The sequence below is a fragment of the Gastrolobium bilobum genome, unplaced genomic scaffold, assembly GCF_033153095.1.
Source record: "Gastrolobium bilobum isolate Gb01-03AN ecotype WA unplaced genomic scaffold, APGP_CSIRO_Gbil_v1 utg26078, whole genome shotgun sequence".
NCBI lineage: Eukaryota > Viridiplantae > Streptophyta > Magnoliopsida > Fabales > Fabaceae > Gastrolobium > Gastrolobium bilobum.
Window position 1 is genome coordinate 33,780 of NW_026896138.1, and position 19,181 is coordinate 52,960.

A 19,181-nucleotide genomic window follows, 5' to 3' on the forward strand; every position below is an offset into this window, starting at 1 on the left:
ACAATTCCCTGTCCCTGACTCATTTTCTCACTGTTTCTGCAACACACAGCAATGGCTTCCTCGCGTCGCAATAGCAATGGTCGATCACCGCTCGTCAATCCACAGCGTCAAATCACTTCCTTCTTCTCCAAATCCACTTCACCTTCTCCCATTCTCTCCAACACCAAACAAAAACTAAACCCTAATCCCATTCCAGACCCTAGCCCTAGCACTAGCCCTAGCCCTACCACACCTTCCCCTTGCAATCCCAAACCGCATAAGCCACTTCTTCTCATCGGCGCTTCTTCTTCACCATCCACTCCGTCTTCTCTCTTCGGTCAAGAGGTCGTTGGCAGGAGGATCAAGGTTTATTGGCCTTTGGACAAAGCCTGGTACGAAGGTTTTGTCAAATCTTTCGATAACGTTTCCTCCAAGCATTCGGTTCAGTATGACGATGACGAAGAGGAATCCCTCGACCTTTCTAAGGAGAAGATCGAGTGGATTCAGGAGTCCTCTTCGAAGAAGCTTAAACGGCTGCGTCGTGGTGTTCCATCTATTAGGCAGATGGTGATTGAGGACGATGAGGTAGAAGAGAGTCGCAAAGAAGAAGATGATGATTCCAGCGATGAAGATTGGGGGAAGAATGCTGTATTTGAAGATTCTGGTAATGGTGAAGAAGAAGATATGGAATTAGAGGACGAAGGCCATGTAGCAGAGAGGGATAAAGGAAAGCCTAGCGGGAAGGTTGAGCCCAAAAAGCGGAAATTAATTGGAACAGGGAAACTAGAGCCTTCAAAAAGGAGCAAGGACGGAGCCGAAGGTGGTAAGGGAGGTTTCAAGCTCTCAGTATTGGAGCCTACATGTAATTTGGAGAGTAAGTGCCCTGGATAATTCCCCCTCTTTTTAAATCTCTGTCTTTTGAAACCCTTTTTGAAATTTCTGAGATTAATTTTGACATTCAAATATTGCTCCTCTTATTTTATTTTTTGTTGGCGGTGGGGAGTGTGGGCGTTAAATCTGGGAGTTTTCAAATTTAGAAGTAAATAGCCTATGTTGTTTGTCAAATAAAGAATGAAATGGACAAAAACACAGTATGATGATGAGGAAGATTTCATAACGAAAAGAGAAAACCAAAAAAGGAAAAGCAAAGATAGTTAGATTGGAGAAATTAGATGCAAGAAGCCACTCTAGTAATTGTTTCTCCAACGATATTTAGGACTCACATGCTAAATTCGGAATCTTTAATTTATGCAATTTTTTGTCTTTACTTCTCTGGCATTACTGCAAGATGCTCCTTCTTATTCCATCCGACGATGTCACTAGCCAACTGAAATGCAGAGATCAATATATATTGCTATTTATAATTTAAATCACGTCTTTGCACTTTGCAGTTAAAAAGACATCTATTGGCGTTGACAATGTTGCAACTGATGATGTCTCTCAAAGATTTGCAGTTCGCGAAGCTCAGAAATTCCGTTTCCTAAGAGAGTGAGTGCAACTATAGGGATGTGGATTTTCTGCTTGTCTTTCTATGCCAAAATTCCTTTCTTATTTCTAAAAAGGATCAAGATGGCACACCATTTTGTGTGTATGCAGTTATTAGCTGTTATGTCATTTTTTTTTTCTGGCATTTAATTTGTTGGTTTATATTATAATCTTATGGTGCTTTGTATGCATATGGTCTTTGGTACAGAGATCGCAGGGATGCCAAGCGAAGGCGTCCAGGAGATGAAAATTATGATTCAAGAACTCTCTACTTGCCTCCCGATTTCTTAAGGAGTTTGTCAGATGGCCAGGTAATTCCTGCTAAAGTAGTAGGGAGGAACTCTCAAATTTTTTATGGTGCATTCAATTAATTTAGTTATTTGATGAATGCAGAAACAATGGTGGGAATTCAAGTCAAAGCATATGGACAAAGTTTTGTTTTTCAAGGTTTAAGTTGTCTAAGTTCTGTTGGTTCCATTAGCCCTTCCCTGACAAACAAATGAAACCTTTTTGTTTCTTTTGTTGGAGCAGATGGGTAAATTTTATGAGCTTTTTGAGATGGATGCACATGTAGGGGTGAAAGAGCTTGACTTGCAGTATATGAAGGCTAGTATGAGTACTGTAGAGTTGTGAATTTTTTTTAGAATCTGAAGATTATCCATTTGCTTACCCTGAATCATACATATTTATTGGTTTACGTGTGACTCTTTTAGGGAGAGCAACCTCATTGTGGATTTCCAGAGAAGAATTTCTCAATGAATGCGGAGAAACTGGCTAGGAAGGTTTGCCTCATAAATGACTTATTTTCTTATTTTATTTCTGCTACTGGACTAATGAACATGTCCAACAAGCCAATTGCAACTGGGAAGGAACTTACTCAATTGTCATGGCTGGGCAGGGTTATCGAGTTCTTGTTGTAGAGCAGACTGAAACACCTGAACAGCTGGAGCTTCGTCGCAAGCAGAAGGGCTCTAAAGACAAGGTCTGAATAAGACCTCACATTCACCAGAAAAGTCATTGTTTTTGTTCTTTGTATTTTATATTGTGCCTTCTAGTCCGTTTTGAATCCTGTTTTGTATCTTTTTTATTTTACAATTTTTTTTTTTCTTTCTAGCTTGAGATTGCTCTTGATGGTTCTGCGTGTTGATAGAGGAACAGTGATCTCTAATCTTGACATCTAATTTTCTTCTAGGTTGTGAGACGTGAAATATGTGCAGTGGTTACAAAAGGCACATTAATGGATGGGGAGTTACTGTCAGCAAACCCTGAAGCTGCATATTTAATGGCACTGACTGAGCACCACGAAAACCATCAAAATGAAATTTCAGAGCATATCTACGGTGTTTGTGTAGTTGATGTTGCCACAAGCAGAGTCATTCTTGGACAGGTGTGACTATGCATTCTGATTCTCTGTCAAAATTTGCACATTCATAAACTTCTTCCAAATCTTGGATGAGATCTGCAAATGTCATCAAGCTGTGAAGTATCTAATTCCTTTACCTGTATTGGGAATGAAGAGAGGAGATTTAGCCGGGTGGGGGTTGGGGATTGGTATTTCAAGGATTTGTGCTGGTAACTTTATATTTGTAATATGTCTGCTCAAATATTCAATATTCATTTGCTTGCGTCATTCCTCCGATTGCTTTGGGGATTTGCTATCATTTATAATTTTTCATGAATTTAATTGGAAAGTGAGCATAATATGCAATCCAGCAAACATTTACCTAATTGATCTGCTAATTGTTTTTGTTATCACTTATGTTAAAAAATAGAGTTGGCTTCTCTGTATGGCAGTTTAAGGACGACTTGGAGTGCAGTGCCTTGTGTTGTATCTTGTCTGAGATCAGGCCAGTTGAAATTATTAAACCTGCTAAACTGCTCAGTGCTGAAACAGAGAGAGTACTGCTGAAGCATACCAGAAATCCTCTGGTGAATGAATTAGTTCCAATTCTGGAATTTTGGGATGCTGACAAAACTGTTGATCAGTTGAAGAGAATTTACAGGCACACTAATGATGTTAGTGTTGAAGATAATGGGTTAGATTGCCTGCCAGGTGTTTTACTGGAGCTGGTGAAAACATGTGATGACAGTAGAACTGCACTTTCTGCGTTAGGCGGTGCTCTCTATTATCTGAAACAGGCTTTCCTAGATGAGAGGTTGCTTAGATATGCACAATTTGAGTTACTTCCATGTTCTGGTTTCTGTGATCTTGCTTCAAAACCATACATGGTTCTTGATGCAGCAGCCCTGGAGAATCTTGAGATATTTGAGAATAGCAGAAATGGAGATTCTTCAGGGTATGTTTGTCATTTGATTATCTTCACTCTTTCTATTTTTAGACAAGATGGGTAATTTATTATATTTTAATGAAATGATTATTATCTTGTAGCACACTCTATGCTCAATTAAACCAATGTGTTACTGCATTTGGAAAGAGATTGCTAAAGACATGGCTTGCAAGACCATTATCTCATGTGGAGTCAATTAAGGAACGCCAGGAAGCTGTTGCTGGTTTGAAGGTAGGTTTATTGACCATGCATTTTGCTTCTGATTCTGGTGAATCCTTTAAGACACAATGAATCTTTTTAGAGGTCTCTTTTTTTAATGTCATACACTAGGTAAATCTATCAGGGCTCTAAAACTGTTCAATACTTAAATGTTTGATTTTTTATGTTAGCTATACTTATTTGTTCTCTTCTGTATTTTCCTTAGATATTATCTTTCGTTTTGTCCCCCTTTTGAATGCTCAATTAACTTTTTGTATCTCTTTTTGGACATGTATAACTAACACCAGTCATGGGAAATTATTCTCATTTGAAATAAATCTGTAAAACACTGATCGCCATTATCATATTTATTTTATGTTTATGGCATTATCAATTGCTAACCTTTTCTTTCTCTGGGAACCCCACCAACCCTATCCCTCTCATTCTACGTAGATCCCAGGCGTAGCATTTTTCTTGATTTGCTTGTTCAGTAATATAATATGGAGTATTTCTTTTAAGCTCATAATCAGGAATCTGCTTTTCTATTTACGTTGCTTTTCGACATAGATAAAAGAGTTGCCTGTGATGTACAGTTTGACATCTACTAAACGATACCTTGGCTAGATTGAACTGATCATAATCATCAGATACAAAATCAGTACATAATATTATTTGTTGATATATGATTTCTTTTCAGGGAGTTAATCTACCTTCTGCACTAGAATTTCGAAAAGCACTATCAAAACTACCTGACATGGAGCGGTTGCTTGCACGTATCTTCTCTACTAGGTAAAGTGTTTGTGCAACAACTATGTATGATGTTTATACAGACCATACTGATCATCATCTTCTTCTAAAGTATTTATGCGCCTTGATTTTCATGATTGTAGTGAAGTTAGTGGAAGGAACGCTAATAAAGTGGTACTTTATGAGGATGCAGCAAAGAAACAACTACAAGAGTTTATTTCAGCTCTGCGTGGTTGTGAGCTAATGGCACATGCATGCTCTTCACTTGGTGTCATTTTGAATAATGTTAAATCTAGACTACTTAATTATCTGTTAACACCTGGTATGATTATCTCAATGAACATATGTTATAAAGTTACTCTGGAGCTACTGTTTGATGTATTGAATGCTGTCAACTGTAGGTAAAGGTTTTCCTGATGTTTGCACGGATCTTAATCATTTCAAGGATGCCTTTGATTGGGTGGAAGCCAATGACTCTGGGCGTATAATACCTCATGAAGGAGTCGACGTAGAATATGACTCAGCCAGTAAGGCTGTAAAAGAGATTGAGTCCAGTCTATTAAAGCATCTCAAGGAACAAAGGAAATTACTTGGAGACACATCAGTAAGACTAAGACCTATAATGGAAACAATTGGAGTTTAATTTTGTTTATAGTGCAGAAAATCAGTTTTTGAATGTTCTTATTTGTCTATTACAGATCACTTACGTTAATATTGGAAAGGAGGCATACCTATTGGAAGTGCCAGAAAATTTGTCTGGGAATATTCCTCGGGATTATGAGCTGCGTTCATCCAGAAAAGTAAGAAGATAATGGTCTGAAAAATTTATGTGAATTAAATACACAACTATGCAGTATTATTTAATTTGGTTCCTATATTTCTGTGATTGAGTCTTCAGTAATATTACGTTGTTTGTTGGCTTCTACTTTAAGTAGTCCTGCATATTTTTCATCCCAAGCTATTTTTGTACATTAGTGTATACAAATATGTTATGTTGTTAACTATTAAAAAATTAATCCCTGTGAAATTTTTAGTTAGTCCGTGATACATTATTGTCAGCAATTATGTCTGTCAACATTTGTGATTTTTTCTCATTTTTCCCATCTGCCACATGCAGGGCTTCTTTAGGTACTGGACTCCAGATATTAAAAAGTTTTTGAGAGAGCTCTCCCAAGCCGAATCTGAAAAAGAGTCCTTATTGAAAAGTACATTGCAGAGATTAATTGGGCGCTTTTGTGAACATCACACTAAATGGAAGCAGTTGGTGGCTGCAACTGCTGGTACATGCCTGTGCAATTAGCCAGTTACTACTTACTAATACTTCCCCTAAAACTCATAAGTGGTTATTAAGATCGTTGATGTATTGTATTGCAATCAAATGTATAAATTGAAATATAGTAAAACCTTATTTTCAAAATAATGATTTTCCAGTTGCCCATGAAGGGAATCTAATATACATAAACTTCAACCAAGTATCTTCTACTCAATATTAAGGTAACTACCAGATTAAAAGAAAAAATGCATAATTGGGGAAGATGCTTGTCAGCAGTGTATGCTCTCCTTTTACTCTTGTATAATGCCTGTTGTTAACAAACTATATTTCTTCAGCTGAAATCAATTTCTCTTTTTTTGGCCTTTTACCTTGATTCAATACGTGTTTCCTTACGAATTTTTACAAGATGAATTTTTCCTGCATTTAAATTGAAAATCAAAAGCTTTTCTTTTATATGGCTTCAACTGGATGACACATTCACATGTTGCAGAACTGGATGTTTTGATCAGTTTAGCTATTGCCAGTGACTACTATGAAGGATCAACATGCAGACCAAGTTTTGTAGGCACATTATGTTCAAAAGAAGCTCCATTCCTCCATGCTAAAAGTTTGGGACACCCAGTCCTTAGGAGTGATTCCTTGGGCAAGGGTGCATTTGTACCCAATGATATAACTATTGGTGGTCCACATGATGCTGGCTTTATTCTTCTAACAGGTCCTAACATGGGTGGGAAGTCAACTCTTCTTCGCCAAGTTTGCTTGGCTGTGATTTTGGCCCAGGTGAAGCTTAAGTCACGTTGCTTACTTTTCTCATTGTTTATATATTCTTTGGCTGAGGGGTACTGGGTAGGGGTGTCAATATAGGTTTTGACACGCGGGTCGACCCGCGACACGACACAAAAATTCGTGTTTGGGTTGAACCGCAAAAAAATTCGTGTCGTGTTCGTGTTTGGAAAAATGACACGTAAAAAATTCGTGTCGTGTTCGTGTTGATGTATTCGTGTTCGTGTCGACCCGTATTTTTTTAAATTATTTTATTTTTAATTTTTTATTATTATTATTTTAATTTTTTTTAATATCGATCCATTTTTTTAAATTTTTTGTCAACTATCATTTTGACCCCTATTTTGCGTGTTATTCGTGTCGTGCCGTGTCAACCCGTAAAAAATTCATGTCGTGTCAGTGTTGAAGATTTTGACACGAATAAAAATTCGTGTCGTGTTAGTGTTGATGTATTCGTGTCGTGTCGAATTCGTGTCGTGTCGACCCGTTTTGACACCTCTAGTATTGGGCAGTTGTGTGGAAGATGGGTTGGCCTCAGCCCTCGGAGACTTGTCTTAAGTGAGCTTTTCTTTTAAGTTTTACCTTTGGAGTTACTCATTTAATTTCTTATGCAGGTAGGGGCTGATGTCCCAGCAGAAAGTTTTGATTTGTCACCTGTGGACCGAATCTTTGTTCGAATGGGTGCCAAAGATAATATCATGGCTGGCCAAAGTACATTTTTAACCGAGCTCTCAGAAACTGCAACAATGCTGGTAAGATGCCTCTTTGAGTATCAATCTGTATAACATGTAATTTGGGTTAAGTAGGCATATAACAATAGACAGATTTAGGATCTTATCTTTATTGATTTAAATCAATTTGTCCATTTATTATAGGCTGCTTAATAAATTACTAACAGAAACTGAAAAAAAAGTTATATTTCATGGTCTGTTTCTTCTGTTGAACATGATTGGATTCTGTGTGGTTTATGATAAACATCTTTTCTCGAAAACATAACCAGCAACGCCACAACATGGTGGAAGAAAACTTTTGGCTTGATCTTTTTTTCTTTAGAGCTTACTCAGTTGTATAGTGTTCCATCTGTAATGCGATGGTTGTGTGTTTCATGTCTTTGTATCATGCAGCTGTTTAAACCCCCTTTATTTTGTTTGTTATGCATTATAGATGTATATGAACACTTTTTTGCTTGTATAGTGTTCCATCTGAATATGTACTTTTGACTGTAAATGCAGTCGTCAGCCACTCGTAATTCATTGGTGGCTCTGGATGAGCTTGGGCGTGGGACCTCAACTTCTGATGGGCAAGCCATTGCGTAAGTGTTTGTTTTGGGATTAGTTGGACATGCTTTTGTCCCCAATGGTTTCAGTATTCATGATTGATTTTCCAACGTCTGGTCAGTCCTTCTCAGATTCTGCTTTGTGTATTTCAAATATTTGTCAGGGAATCAGTATTAGAACATCTTGTGCGGAAGGTGCAGTGTCGTGGATTGTTTTCTACACACTATCATCGATTAGCTATAGATTATCTCAAAGATCCCAAGGTATACCCAACATTTTTATCCAGGATAATTATCAGTGGTATGCTGAATTCATCCTCTGATGCTTGTAAAAAACATTTTTAGCTCATATTTGTTGCTATACTTGATGGCCTACCAGATCACCAGTCACGACCTATTTAGATATGATATACTATAGAAAGTTTACATTCTAGTGTTGTAATTTCTTCTACCTGCCATTTTGGTTAGTGTTTCAATTTCAAGAAACTTAATTATATTTCTGAGTTAGCTTTTCATGCATTTTGTTGTAAAGGTCTGTCTCTGCCACATGGGATGTCAAGTCGGTGGTGGAACTGCAGGTTTGGACGAAGTCACCTTTCTTTACAGGCTGACCCGTGGTGCTTGCCCCAAGAGCTATGGTGTTAATGTTGCTCGGTTAGCAGGTATGTTTCTTTGTCGTTTTAAACTATCACAAACATTGACAGTCAACATGTTCACCAACATCCATACATCTGTGGATTACATTAATTTTTGGTTTATTGAATGTTGAACTCTAGGACCTTAAACTTGATGCTTTCTATATATTTGAGTCTTTTTCCAGCCATGCTATATTGAAAGCTTAAACTTGAGGCTGACAATCTCGCAAAATATATATCAATATGGGTTGCCATGTTTCATGCAAATCCATTATTAGCCAAATATTATTGTAATAAAGCAAAATAATTTTGTTTCAGGACTTCCAACTTCTGTGCTTCAGAAGGCTGCTGCCAAGTCCAGAGAATTTGAGGTCACTTATGGTAAATGCAGAAAGGCGTCTTCTGAAACAAACTCTCCCAATCAAAATTGGGTTGATGAGATAAAAGTGATCATACAAAAATTGAATAATGCCGCTACAAATTCGAGTTGCGAGGAAACCATTTACATTAGTTCCCTAAGTGAGCTTCAGAGTAAAGCAAGAGAACTACTGCAGCGATGTTAAACTAATTGAGAATCCATAGAAATGGTATTTCATTTTTTCAGAAAGCAAGATTACTTTTATGGCCATATTCAAAGTTGATATCAAATCCTGATAGGATATGGCCGTGTCTTGCTTTCTTTGTTGGTTGTCCAACACATCTGTTTTGTTGTCCAACACATCTGTTTTGTTGTCCCTGTGCTTGTAAATAAGTTAAGTGAATGTGTTGGTATGAGTTCAACTAACAAATTGAATGCTGGCCCGCTGTACTCATTTAGCAGGTTGTGGAATACTTGTTTTGCAAGTTATATGTAAATTAAAAGAGAGAAATAGTTAAAAGAAAAAGTCCGATTATATTTTAAAAAAAATGAATAACATTAAGGAATTTAAATTTAAAATTTAAATGTTTGATTTTTTAGGAGAGAATTTACAAAATATGTAATTATTTCAAGAGAGTGAATATTGATTCTTCTGAAATATATGGGTGAAGCTGATTCTTAGACTGAAGATTTAATCTGTCATTCTTGGGCGGGTCGGCGGTCGGGGAAGATGTATTTCGATCTGATTTCCATTTTCATGTTTGCCGCAAAATGTTGGAATTTGACGAGTATCATCATAATGCTCTGATACCCATTGAAGCAAATAACCTATGAATGTCTCAAATTTGCATTATGCACTGTCTCACTATCGTCATCTTCATCAGACATTGATGTGTCGTGGCCAGAATCCTGATAGTGGCGCCGAACACTGTTCTGAATGGCTGCGATCGTCCTGATAATTATGTACATGGGTATAATAATTCCGCTAGCCTTTAGTATAATGACCTGCATCAATTAGTATATGAAGTTCCATTAGCTCGGTTGGTCGAAGGCAAAGATTATGTAATGTTTTAAAATTGTAAAATAAGTTCTTACTGTAAGAAGTGTAAACGGGTAATCTTCCGTTCCATTTGTAAGCGCTGCGAAAAGATGTCTTACAAGTAATACAACTGTAAACTGCAGAAGTAAAGTAGCTCGTTATTTTTCGACATCTCTATATGATCACATACAATTTGAATTTAACTACTTCAAGAGTGCTCAAGTTCAATATCTGCCAACCATCGAACGAGTGGCGAATTCATTATAGGTTGGGAGAAATCCGCAACCGCAGTTGAAAATAGCACTCAAAAGAAAAGTCTTCCTACTCAATAGGTTAAAGGGAAATATAGTGTTTGGCACCCCCATTGAACGCAACTGGCAATCCAATGGGCAATAATGGCATTCAACCTGAGTCGACTTTGACTCGTTATTCTCAACAAAAGGCATGTTTGTACCGACCACACTACCAGTTGCCTTCACTACCATTAAAAATAATATGAATTTGTTTAAGAATCGCAGCGCAAAATGGGGGAAAAAGAAGAAGAAGTAAATATGCATAATGCTTACAGCTAATGCCAGTGATCGACAGCAAGACGCGTTTCTGTCAGTGGCAGAGCTGCATTCAGAGTAATCTCTTTCTATTGCAACTCCTTCAACCACAGCCTCTATTCTTGCGTTTGACGCTTCTTGCTCTCTCCTTAAAAAACATTATCAATTTTAATATCGTCAGCTTTTCTGAATAATATATATATCATTAGTCGCTCCAACGTTGTCAAGACTTCACATAAATAATTGATTAAATAATTAGTTGTAAGTCCACTTTTATTGAATTGAACGCGGCATATATATATATTTTATGGGAAACTACCTAATGGACATTGCTTCATCAATTATCTGAGCCTTCTTTGGGCTTGCTGTAAATCCAGGTTCATATTTCTGGAAACAAAAAGAAGAAGAAAAGAACCTATCAATTTGTGTTCATAAATAAGCATTGATATAGATATAGTATGATAATACCGACAGACTTTAATATTGAGCAAAGCTAAGCTAAAGACAAATACAGAAGTACCCACCAGTCCACAATCCGAAATAAACAAAGAGGAAAGGAAACCATCATCGTTTCCATAAGTCAAAATCAGATAGGGAAGCCCACCCAATTGCATAATAACGACAGCCAAAGATAAGTACACACGAATAACTCTTTCCTACTAAAAATAAATAAATAAAAAATAAAAAAGAACAAAATTTGACTATAACATCTTAAAACAAAACGAAAAAAACGTTATGCAGAGTGCAAAACCAAGAAAGAAAATGGATGATCGAAGTTCATACCTGGAGACATATTTCACAGATTGTATTTCCTTTCTCGTTGCACCATCTCTGTATGCAATCTCTATGAGCAAACTGAACAATAAAAAACGCAGTTACTAAAGAGAATTGAGAAAACTCCCGAAACCAAAATAGAAAAAAAAAAAAAAAAAAAAAAAGAAGCTTACAATAGCTGCTTAAGATATTATGTATTCACCTTAACGGTCCCAGAACAAGCACAAGGTGCTTCCAAGCTTTTTGAGCTCTCAAACTCTTCTTCGTGACATATTCTACAGCGAGATATCCCAGAAAGTAATTTCAAATCATCGACTAGCAAGACAACCTCTACCATATTTCTCACACCCGATGATCTTTGCTTCTTAAAACTTGAGCCTTTGTTTTCAAATTCTGTCCTGTGCTCTGTTTTTCTTTTCTTTCAATGCTATGTCTTTCTCTCTCTCCCCCTTTTCTCAGGGATCTCTGGACTTTATATATAAAAAGAAACAACTCTCGAAGTTCCAATATTACCCCTGTATGATTTTTCAGGGAAAAAATATATTAATATGAACCATTTTCAGAACAACCTAATCATCATATTATGTTGTAGAAAAAATGATTGTGTTATGTTATAGAAATTTATTCTGCGTGCCGTAATTTTTTTTTTCTTCAATGATTCCCACAAAATATTGTGTGTATAAATAAAATTTTGTGATCATGTTAAATAACAAAAGTAAACCCCATTATAAATTTGCAAAAAATAGTCGCTTGCAATGCGGTATTAAATAAAAACTTTGTTTAACCTTCCTTTTTTTTTTTAAAGATTGTTTAACCTTCCTTTAGTCTTGAAGTAGGAATGTTTGTTAAACTAACAGAGTAATTTTACTCTCAGATTTGAGAAAAGTTATTATGGATCGGGTGCACCATTATTAGGTGTTCTATTTTCCTAAAATAATTTTTTTTTATGATATTTTTATTCTTATCATTTTGTTTATTTCCTTTCATGTAGTGATTTTTTTTACTTTTGAAAAAGGTGCACTTGCACCTGGATTACAATAACTTTTCTTCTCAGATTTCTTGCCTATATATAAAATAACAGTCAGTGACAAGGTGAAAAAGAGATTTATCATATCACAATGGATTTTATGTTTATTATATAGCATAACACAACTTCACTTTCCTACACACATTAAAGATGTGAGATTATATTTTTCTTTCTCTTTCATCATTGTATTTTCTCTCTCCCGTTTATTGTGTGTGTTGGAAACAAAACTTAAGTTATGTAACGTAATATTAATAAAACCCTATCACAATATATATAAATATCCACTGACATCTTATAATATGTTTCATTTATGAGGTGATTTTTAAAATTCTCCTGTTTTTTGGTCAAATGTACTTGCGTTGACAAATAATTACAATGTGCACACCGGTTGTCCGTTCATCACTTCTTCCCCCCACCCACATTTCTAGTTGCAAAAAACAAAGAAAATAACATATGAGAAAATGTTCTACATATAATGGATGCTACTGCCAAATTAGTAACTCAATTTTATCTGATTTGTTAACGAATTCACATCTATCTATGCTTAAAAAGATAAAGAAATATTATTTATAAAAAAAAAAAGATAAAGAAATATATGAATGATTTTTAATTTAATAAAAAGAATAACTGTAGAAACAAACGGGATGAAACATCCTGTGCACCTTTTAATTTATTTATTTTTGGTTGGGTGCACGATTGCAAATTATTGAATCTATCAAACCGATATTTATGAAACGGAGATACCTTTTTTTTCTTGTGTCCCTCCGCATATAGTTCGAAATTTCCCTTTCCAAGCTTAAATCTGGGCCCTAGATCCTTCACCAACGGTAACAAACATCCAAAACAAACTGAAATTTGAAATTATGGGCCCCGCTAAATTATTAGATTAATGAGAAACGCGCTCACCGTACCATGTTTAGTGCTCCTTCACACGCCAAGCTGTTCGCGTTCACGTTTAAAAATCATTGGATCTCTTAGGTAACGAATGATACATTAATAAACATATTCTACGATTTTTTTTTTTGAAAGAGTTTAAAGTTTTAATTCTAGATCTGTTTTGAATTGAATTAGTAGCGAAATGATAAACTGATTGGAATATTTAAAAAAAAAATTCTTGAAAATTTCCATTTATGTAATTCATAAAAAATACATGAAGACATGTAAATAAAACATCTATAAGTTATACGACAAATCACATCTTATTATTAATATTCTTTTGGATATGTTTGTATGCAATTACTCCACAAAAATCAATTTCAAAATTGTCTGCTGTGAGAAGAAAAGAAAGCAACACAATTTATTTGTATTATATATGAGAAGCTGACGCATGTGCTTATCCTTTCTCATTTGTTCTTATCGTCTATCTCAATTTTTTCTGGTTTTATCCAACAATTATGAGTAACCTCTATCGAATCACAAATCACAACTCACAAGAAATATAGATTGAATTTGCACTTCTTTATGGGAGCTTTTCTGTAGCAAGTGGTAGGCACTAACTTGCATATGTGGGGACACTAGCCTAACATTGAGAAAAGTGGACCTCACCCATCGATCCTAAAAATCTAATTTGGCACCTAACAATCCTTCTATTAGCTACTAGTTAAGTACCCACATCCGCGTAAGAGAACCCAACTTATTAAAAATAAAAAAGGGTAAATTAACTTCCATGCTAATTATTAATTATATTTATAAAAGGTTGGAGACATGTGGTTGTGGTTTGATAAGGACGTTTTTTCTGTTAGATCAAACAAATGCTGTCACTGTTGAGTTCGGTTTAAGCTAACTTTTTTGTAGTATAACTTTAAAATGTCCTCCAATGAACTAAATAAAGGAGGGAGCAAAGCAATCACTTACCCAAAGTTTGCAAATTTAACTCTTTTGATAAGGAGTGCAAACTAGAAAGGTGTCCTTAGTTGTTGAATGCTGATGTCTTAGCTTCAAAGTTCATGCATTTGTATGGATAAATATCATTCAGACTGAGGTCATGTACGATAGATATGGGAAAGATAGAGCTTTTGAGATAAAATGGCCCATAAACAAAAGCTCTTTAGAATAACACTTAATAATTTATTCCCTTTAAGAGCAAAGGAGAATATGGGCCAATATCAAAGTTCTGTTGGCTCATTGCTGTCTGGGCTATGTTATTTAGTACCATCCCTCTCCATTCCCCACAAATTAGAAGCAGCTATATATGTTTGGGGTAGGTCTCGTTCGGTTTATTGATTCAAAGGTGTCAAGGTGATATTCCCTCACTCAATTTCCCTACCCTACAGTTCCATCCCAAATCTCATTTCACATCATGCATTGACCAATTTCTCAGTCTCACCCTACCCTCCTTCTACAAATTTTTTTTTTACTTAAATCTAATTAAACCACATTCCAAAATAAAAAATTTAAGTTCTATGTTAGCACACAGGAGAAAAGAAAAGAAAAGAAAAATACCATAGAAAATAAGAGAAAATAATGGAAGAGGGAAGTGGGGGAGTCAGTGTGGATGCTTTCTTTTCCTTGTTTGGTTTCATAAGGAAAAGAATGAAAATATGTGCAGAAAAATATTAAGTTACTTTATTATTTGTTATCTAATAAGATTAGTTTACATGAAAGACATAAAATGGATTAAGTGAGAAAAAAAAGTGAGATCCACAAAAACATTTTTCTTTTCCTCCCAATGTTTCCCATAAAGGTCTGTTTCGTATCATGGAGGGAAAGCAAAGGAAATGAGTATGATAGAAAATAAAATAAAATAAAGTAAGAGAGAAATGTATGATGATGGATCACAAATTTTTTCTCTTCCTTTCGTTTCCATCCAATAAGGGAAGGATGAAAAAAATAGTGAGACCCATGGAAATGTCACTCCTTTAAATCATTTTATTTGCATCCACAAACGCATAATAAACAAGGGATGGATGTAATCTTTTGGTTCCTTTCCTTTTTCTTTTTTCTCAAAAACTTCATAACAAACAAACCTGAAGGGTTGTTTGGTATCATATGAGAGATATGAAAAAAAGGAATACCACTTCCCTTGTTTGATATCTTTGAATGGAAAAGAATAGATGCTTCTCGTCCCACAACTATGCGGGCCCACAGAAAATGCATACATCCAAGTCTTTTTATAATATTTTCTACATTCAAAATAAGGAATAAGTTCAATTCTTCGGCCTTTTCTTTATTTTCCACTTATAATTGGCATACCAGACATACCTACGAGGCTAGGAGATGGATGTAAAGAACATTGGATTCAAGAAAATTCTTTCCTTCGAACTCGCTTTTCCTCCACCCTAATTTTATGGCATTTGACCAGTAGCAATTCCATGTTTAGGTATACACTTACACATTATAATATAACATTGCAAATATCAAGAAAAAATTCACACCACATCATATAAGAGTCAATTTGAGCTAACCTGGCCCATTCAGACCACCTCACTGTGGAATGGGCTAAATGCAGGTAGATCCCTAACAAGCCTAGCATACTAGACAGATAAATTGTTAACCCAACCCAATCTTATGCAATTAAAGTTAAATATGTTAATTTTAAATAAACATTTAATTAACTCGTATTAAAAAGCTTAAAATTAATTTTTATCAAAATATTTAAAATTTTAAAATAACATTTAGGTTTACGGATCAGTTTGATTCCTATGAACAACAAATCAGGCCTGGGCCAGTTTCTTCTGACTTTAATTCTGTTATCAATCCACATGCTTTGTAATATTATTCGAACAGATTCATATGATTAATATAAGTATCAATCAATCAATATATTTATCAAGCAACTAAGTAATTACATATATGAAAATTTTAAGTAATATGAAGTAATTTTACATATTTTTTTTTTCAAATTTTCCATTTTTTAAATATTTGTAGCTATTTGAGTATGTTTATAATTTTTTTAATATAAATTATAGATTTATATATAATCACCGAGTTATACAGTTCAACTAGTGATCCATTGGTTGAATCAGTGACCCAGTACCTCGACCGGGTCAATGACTGAGTCGGTTTTAATAACATTGGTTCAAGGCGTTTGGTAGAGGAAAAAATAATTTTATATGAAAATCATGATTCCTAAGAATATGATAAGAAAGTGAATTTTTTGAGAATATTACCAAAAAATTATTTGATAAATAAGAAATAATACTGAAAATATTACATAAGTTTCCTATTAGAGGATGTTTGGTAGATGGGATTTTTTTTACCGAGAAAAAATAATTTTCGGGAAAATGATGGGAATTTTTTTTTCTGGGTAAGTTACTATTCCGGGAATGTTGAATTGATTTTTCCACCACATGAAAACAATTCCACCTTTTTAATGATAATTTTCCTCAACTATTTTACGTAATAAAACAAATGAAGGGAAAATAATTTTCTCAGTCATATTTTTACTTCACTTTCTATCAAATATAGACAAATAATTTTTTCCATCTCATTTTTCTAAGAATTTTTTTTCCACCTCCTATCACCCCCTTGTTGTCAACTTTTTTTCATACTTTTTTCTATTTATGAATACCTTTCTTTGAATGGTATTCTTGGATCAACTTTTCATTTATAATTTATACACAAAACGAATTCTCAAATAAATTATTTTTTCCGATAATTTTTTTGAAATATAATATTAAACATATTGAAAACTCATCCTCACTTTTATGGATATCTAAAAGAAATCTCCTACCAAAAATATCATTTTAAGAGGCATTGATACAAAAGAATTCGTCATCTTTTGGTTGTTTTCTTATTAATAATTAAATTCTACGGTGATAATGTTCTCTCGAATGACGCTCTCCCTTAAAATTTAAATTATGTTGCGGCCCTACATGAAAGATAGTAGATGTCACTTCAAGATGCTAATGGCTAACCCTTGCAAAATATTTTGTTTTATAATAAAATATTAAAAGTAAACATGGACAATTAAGGATAAACGAAGAAGTGCGGACTAGAAAACTACACCTGATCGGAATGCATATCTGTCAGCGTCTGATTACTATCATGAAAGAAAAAAAAGGTAAGGATTACAACTTCTTTATTCAATACTATCCAATAAAAAAAATAAGAAATTGCTTTTTATTTGTTTAGTTTCATTAAAAGTTTCAAATTATTTTAATATTTTATTTAAAATACTATATAATGGACAAACTGAAATAATATGAAACTCGCAATAATATTTTATTTCTCTTCTTATCTTATATGAAACTCACCAGTTCTGTTTTTATAACATTTGTCACCTTAGCACAATGATCGAACATCAAATCTTATCTTTTACCTTTTATTTTGTACGTGTCAGAGGAGTCTCGTTCAGTAGATTAAGTGTTCTCTTTAAGATATTTATACATGAAATTTCTTTAATATCATAGATTACTGTATATAAGTAATAAGAAAAACATCTTTCGCCAATAAGAGAGAATGAATCATATTTGTAGTTTTTGTCTTTTATTTATAGAATTTATATGTGTGTATAAGAATTTTGGATCCTTTGTGCCTCCTCTAGAAATCCAAGTCCAAATATAATTTTGTCATATTAGAATTAATATCTTAGATTAATATTTTTCTTTAATTATATCATATTCTTATTTGAATTATCTCTTAGTGGGGCCATATACTAAATGGACCTCACATGTAAGTCCATAACAGTTGCCCTTTAGTCAGATAATCTAGATATTCGGGCTGCTGGAGTATATATAAGTTCATAATCTTAAAAATGATTCAAATTTTCTTTAAGATTTACCTGAATTTATTGTATCACATTAATTCCAAGAAATAATTCATATGTTTCCTATCCGGAAAAATTGAATGTGTCAATCTTACCAGAAAAATAGTTCATATTATATTTATATTTCTTTCAATTCAAGTTATAATCAATGAGAATATTTCTTATCATAAGTTTTCCCTAATCCGGATTACTATAGGCTAAACAGATTATCAATCCATAATCTCTACTGCATTCTTTGTTAACCTCAGTTCTTAGTCATTACATCATTTCTTATGTTTTGACTCTAAATAAATCAAGTTTGTTTTTCTCATATTAATTCTTATCGCTTCAATTGTAAATTCGAGATAGAACATGAGTCTCGTATATGAGTCTATAATACTATGTATAATTCACTTAATTAAAAAATACATATTTAAATAAAATTATAAGTTGAGATTATTGTAGTAACTTAGTATATTAAAAAACAAGAAGACTTAAGATTAGGGAGGGAGATAGAGTGCTAAAAAGGTACTGAGAAAATGAGGTAAGATTCTTTAATATCAGTATTAAATTTGAAATTTGACACTTCACCTGAGAGTTCTTAGATCAAAAAAGATCAATAGTATCACATGCTTACAAATCAGAATTATTGATCTTTTTTGATCTATTGACTCTCATATGAAGTGTCAAATTATAAATTTGACATTGATATGAAAAGATCCTATTTCTGAAAAAAAAAATTGCTTAAAATATTTCTTAATTAAAATACAGCCAACGAATAAACACACCGTGATTATTATATTATGTGCACAAAGTATGTACTATGTACTGATTTTATGGAAAACGATTAATTTTTTTTGATAAATACATTATCACAAATTTTATTTAGTAATTTAAATGGACTTCATGATTTCCCTTTTCAAGTAGATATCAGTCACTGTCATTAGAATGGACAGTTGATACAGCTGGAATCTTAAATGCTGGTGTTATTTGCACATTAATATTTTCTTTTTTTTTAATAGAAATAAAGAGTATATATTCCAAACTCATTTGCTACCGATATCTGCGTTTTAAGGCCAGAGGAT

At 34.0% G+C, this 19,181-nt stretch overlaps 2 protein-coding genes across 2 annotated transcripts; one reads left to right on the forward strand and one right to left on the reverse strand.

Annotated features, from left to right (window-relative positions):
- Positions 1-25: 25 nt before the first annotated feature.
- Positions 26-9,227, forward strand: LOC133297984 (DNA mismatch repair protein MSH6). The gene is made up of 22 exons (XM_061497223.1): positions 26-853; positions 1,371-1,467; positions 1,673-1,775; positions 1,858-1,911; positions 1,996-2,070; positions 2,178-2,246; positions 2,363-2,446; positions 2,657-2,851; positions 3,259-3,761; positions 3,854-4,020; positions 4,525-4,572; positions 4,637-4,739; positions 4,841-5,019; positions 5,099-5,301; positions 5,396-5,497; positions 5,815-5,977; positions 6,461-6,750; positions 7,368-7,505; positions 7,986-8,065; positions 8,194-8,293; positions 8,562-8,691; positions 8,983-9,227. Exons 1-22 carry the CDS (start codon positions 52-54, stop codon positions 9,225-9,227), a joined length of 3,930 nt encoding a protein of 1,309 aa, XP_061353207.1. The 5' UTR covers positions 26-51.
- A 387-nt stretch (positions 9,228-9,614) lies between these two features.
- On the reverse strand, positions 9,615-11,821 carry LOC133297985 (uncharacterized). Its single transcript, XM_061497224.1, has 6 exons — positions 11,586-11,821; positions 11,393-11,464; positions 10,929-10,996; positions 10,628-10,757; positions 10,118-10,198; positions 9,615-10,027 (listed from the first exon to the last, which is right to left on the reverse strand). The coding sequence occupies exons 1-6, from the start codon at positions 11,718-11,720 to the stop codon at positions 9,851-9,853; spliced, it is 663 nt and encodes a 220-aa protein (XP_061353208.1). The 5' UTR covers positions 11,721-11,821; the 3' UTR covers positions 9,615-9,850.
- Between the last annotated feature and the right edge of the window lie 7,360 nt (positions 11,822-19,181).

Coding starts and splice junctions, on each gene's coding strand:
- LOC133297984 (XM_061497223.1), top strand. CDS start 52: ATGGCTTCCTCGCGTCGCAATAGCAATGGTCGATCACCGCTCGTCAAT. Junction 5,498..5,814: donor AGCTGCGTTCATCCAGAAAA/GTAAGAAGATAA, acceptor TGCCACATGCAG/GGCTTCTTTAGGTACTGGAC. Junction 5,978..6,460: donor GTTGGTGGCTGCAACTGCTG/GTACATGCCTGT, acceptor CACATGTTGCAG/AACTGGATGTTTTGATCAGT.
- LOC133297985 (XM_061497224.1), bottom strand. CDS start 11,720: ATGGTAGAGGTTGTCTTGCTAGTCGATGATTTGAAATTACTTTCTGGG. Junction 10,997..11,392: donor TCTGTGAAATATGTCTCCAG/GTATGAACTTCG, acceptor TTTTGTTTCCAG/AAATATGAACCTGGATTTAC. Junction 10,199..10,627: donor GTCGATCACTGGCATTAGCT/GTAAGCATTATG, acceptor TTACTTCTGCAG/TTTACAGTTGTATTACTTGT.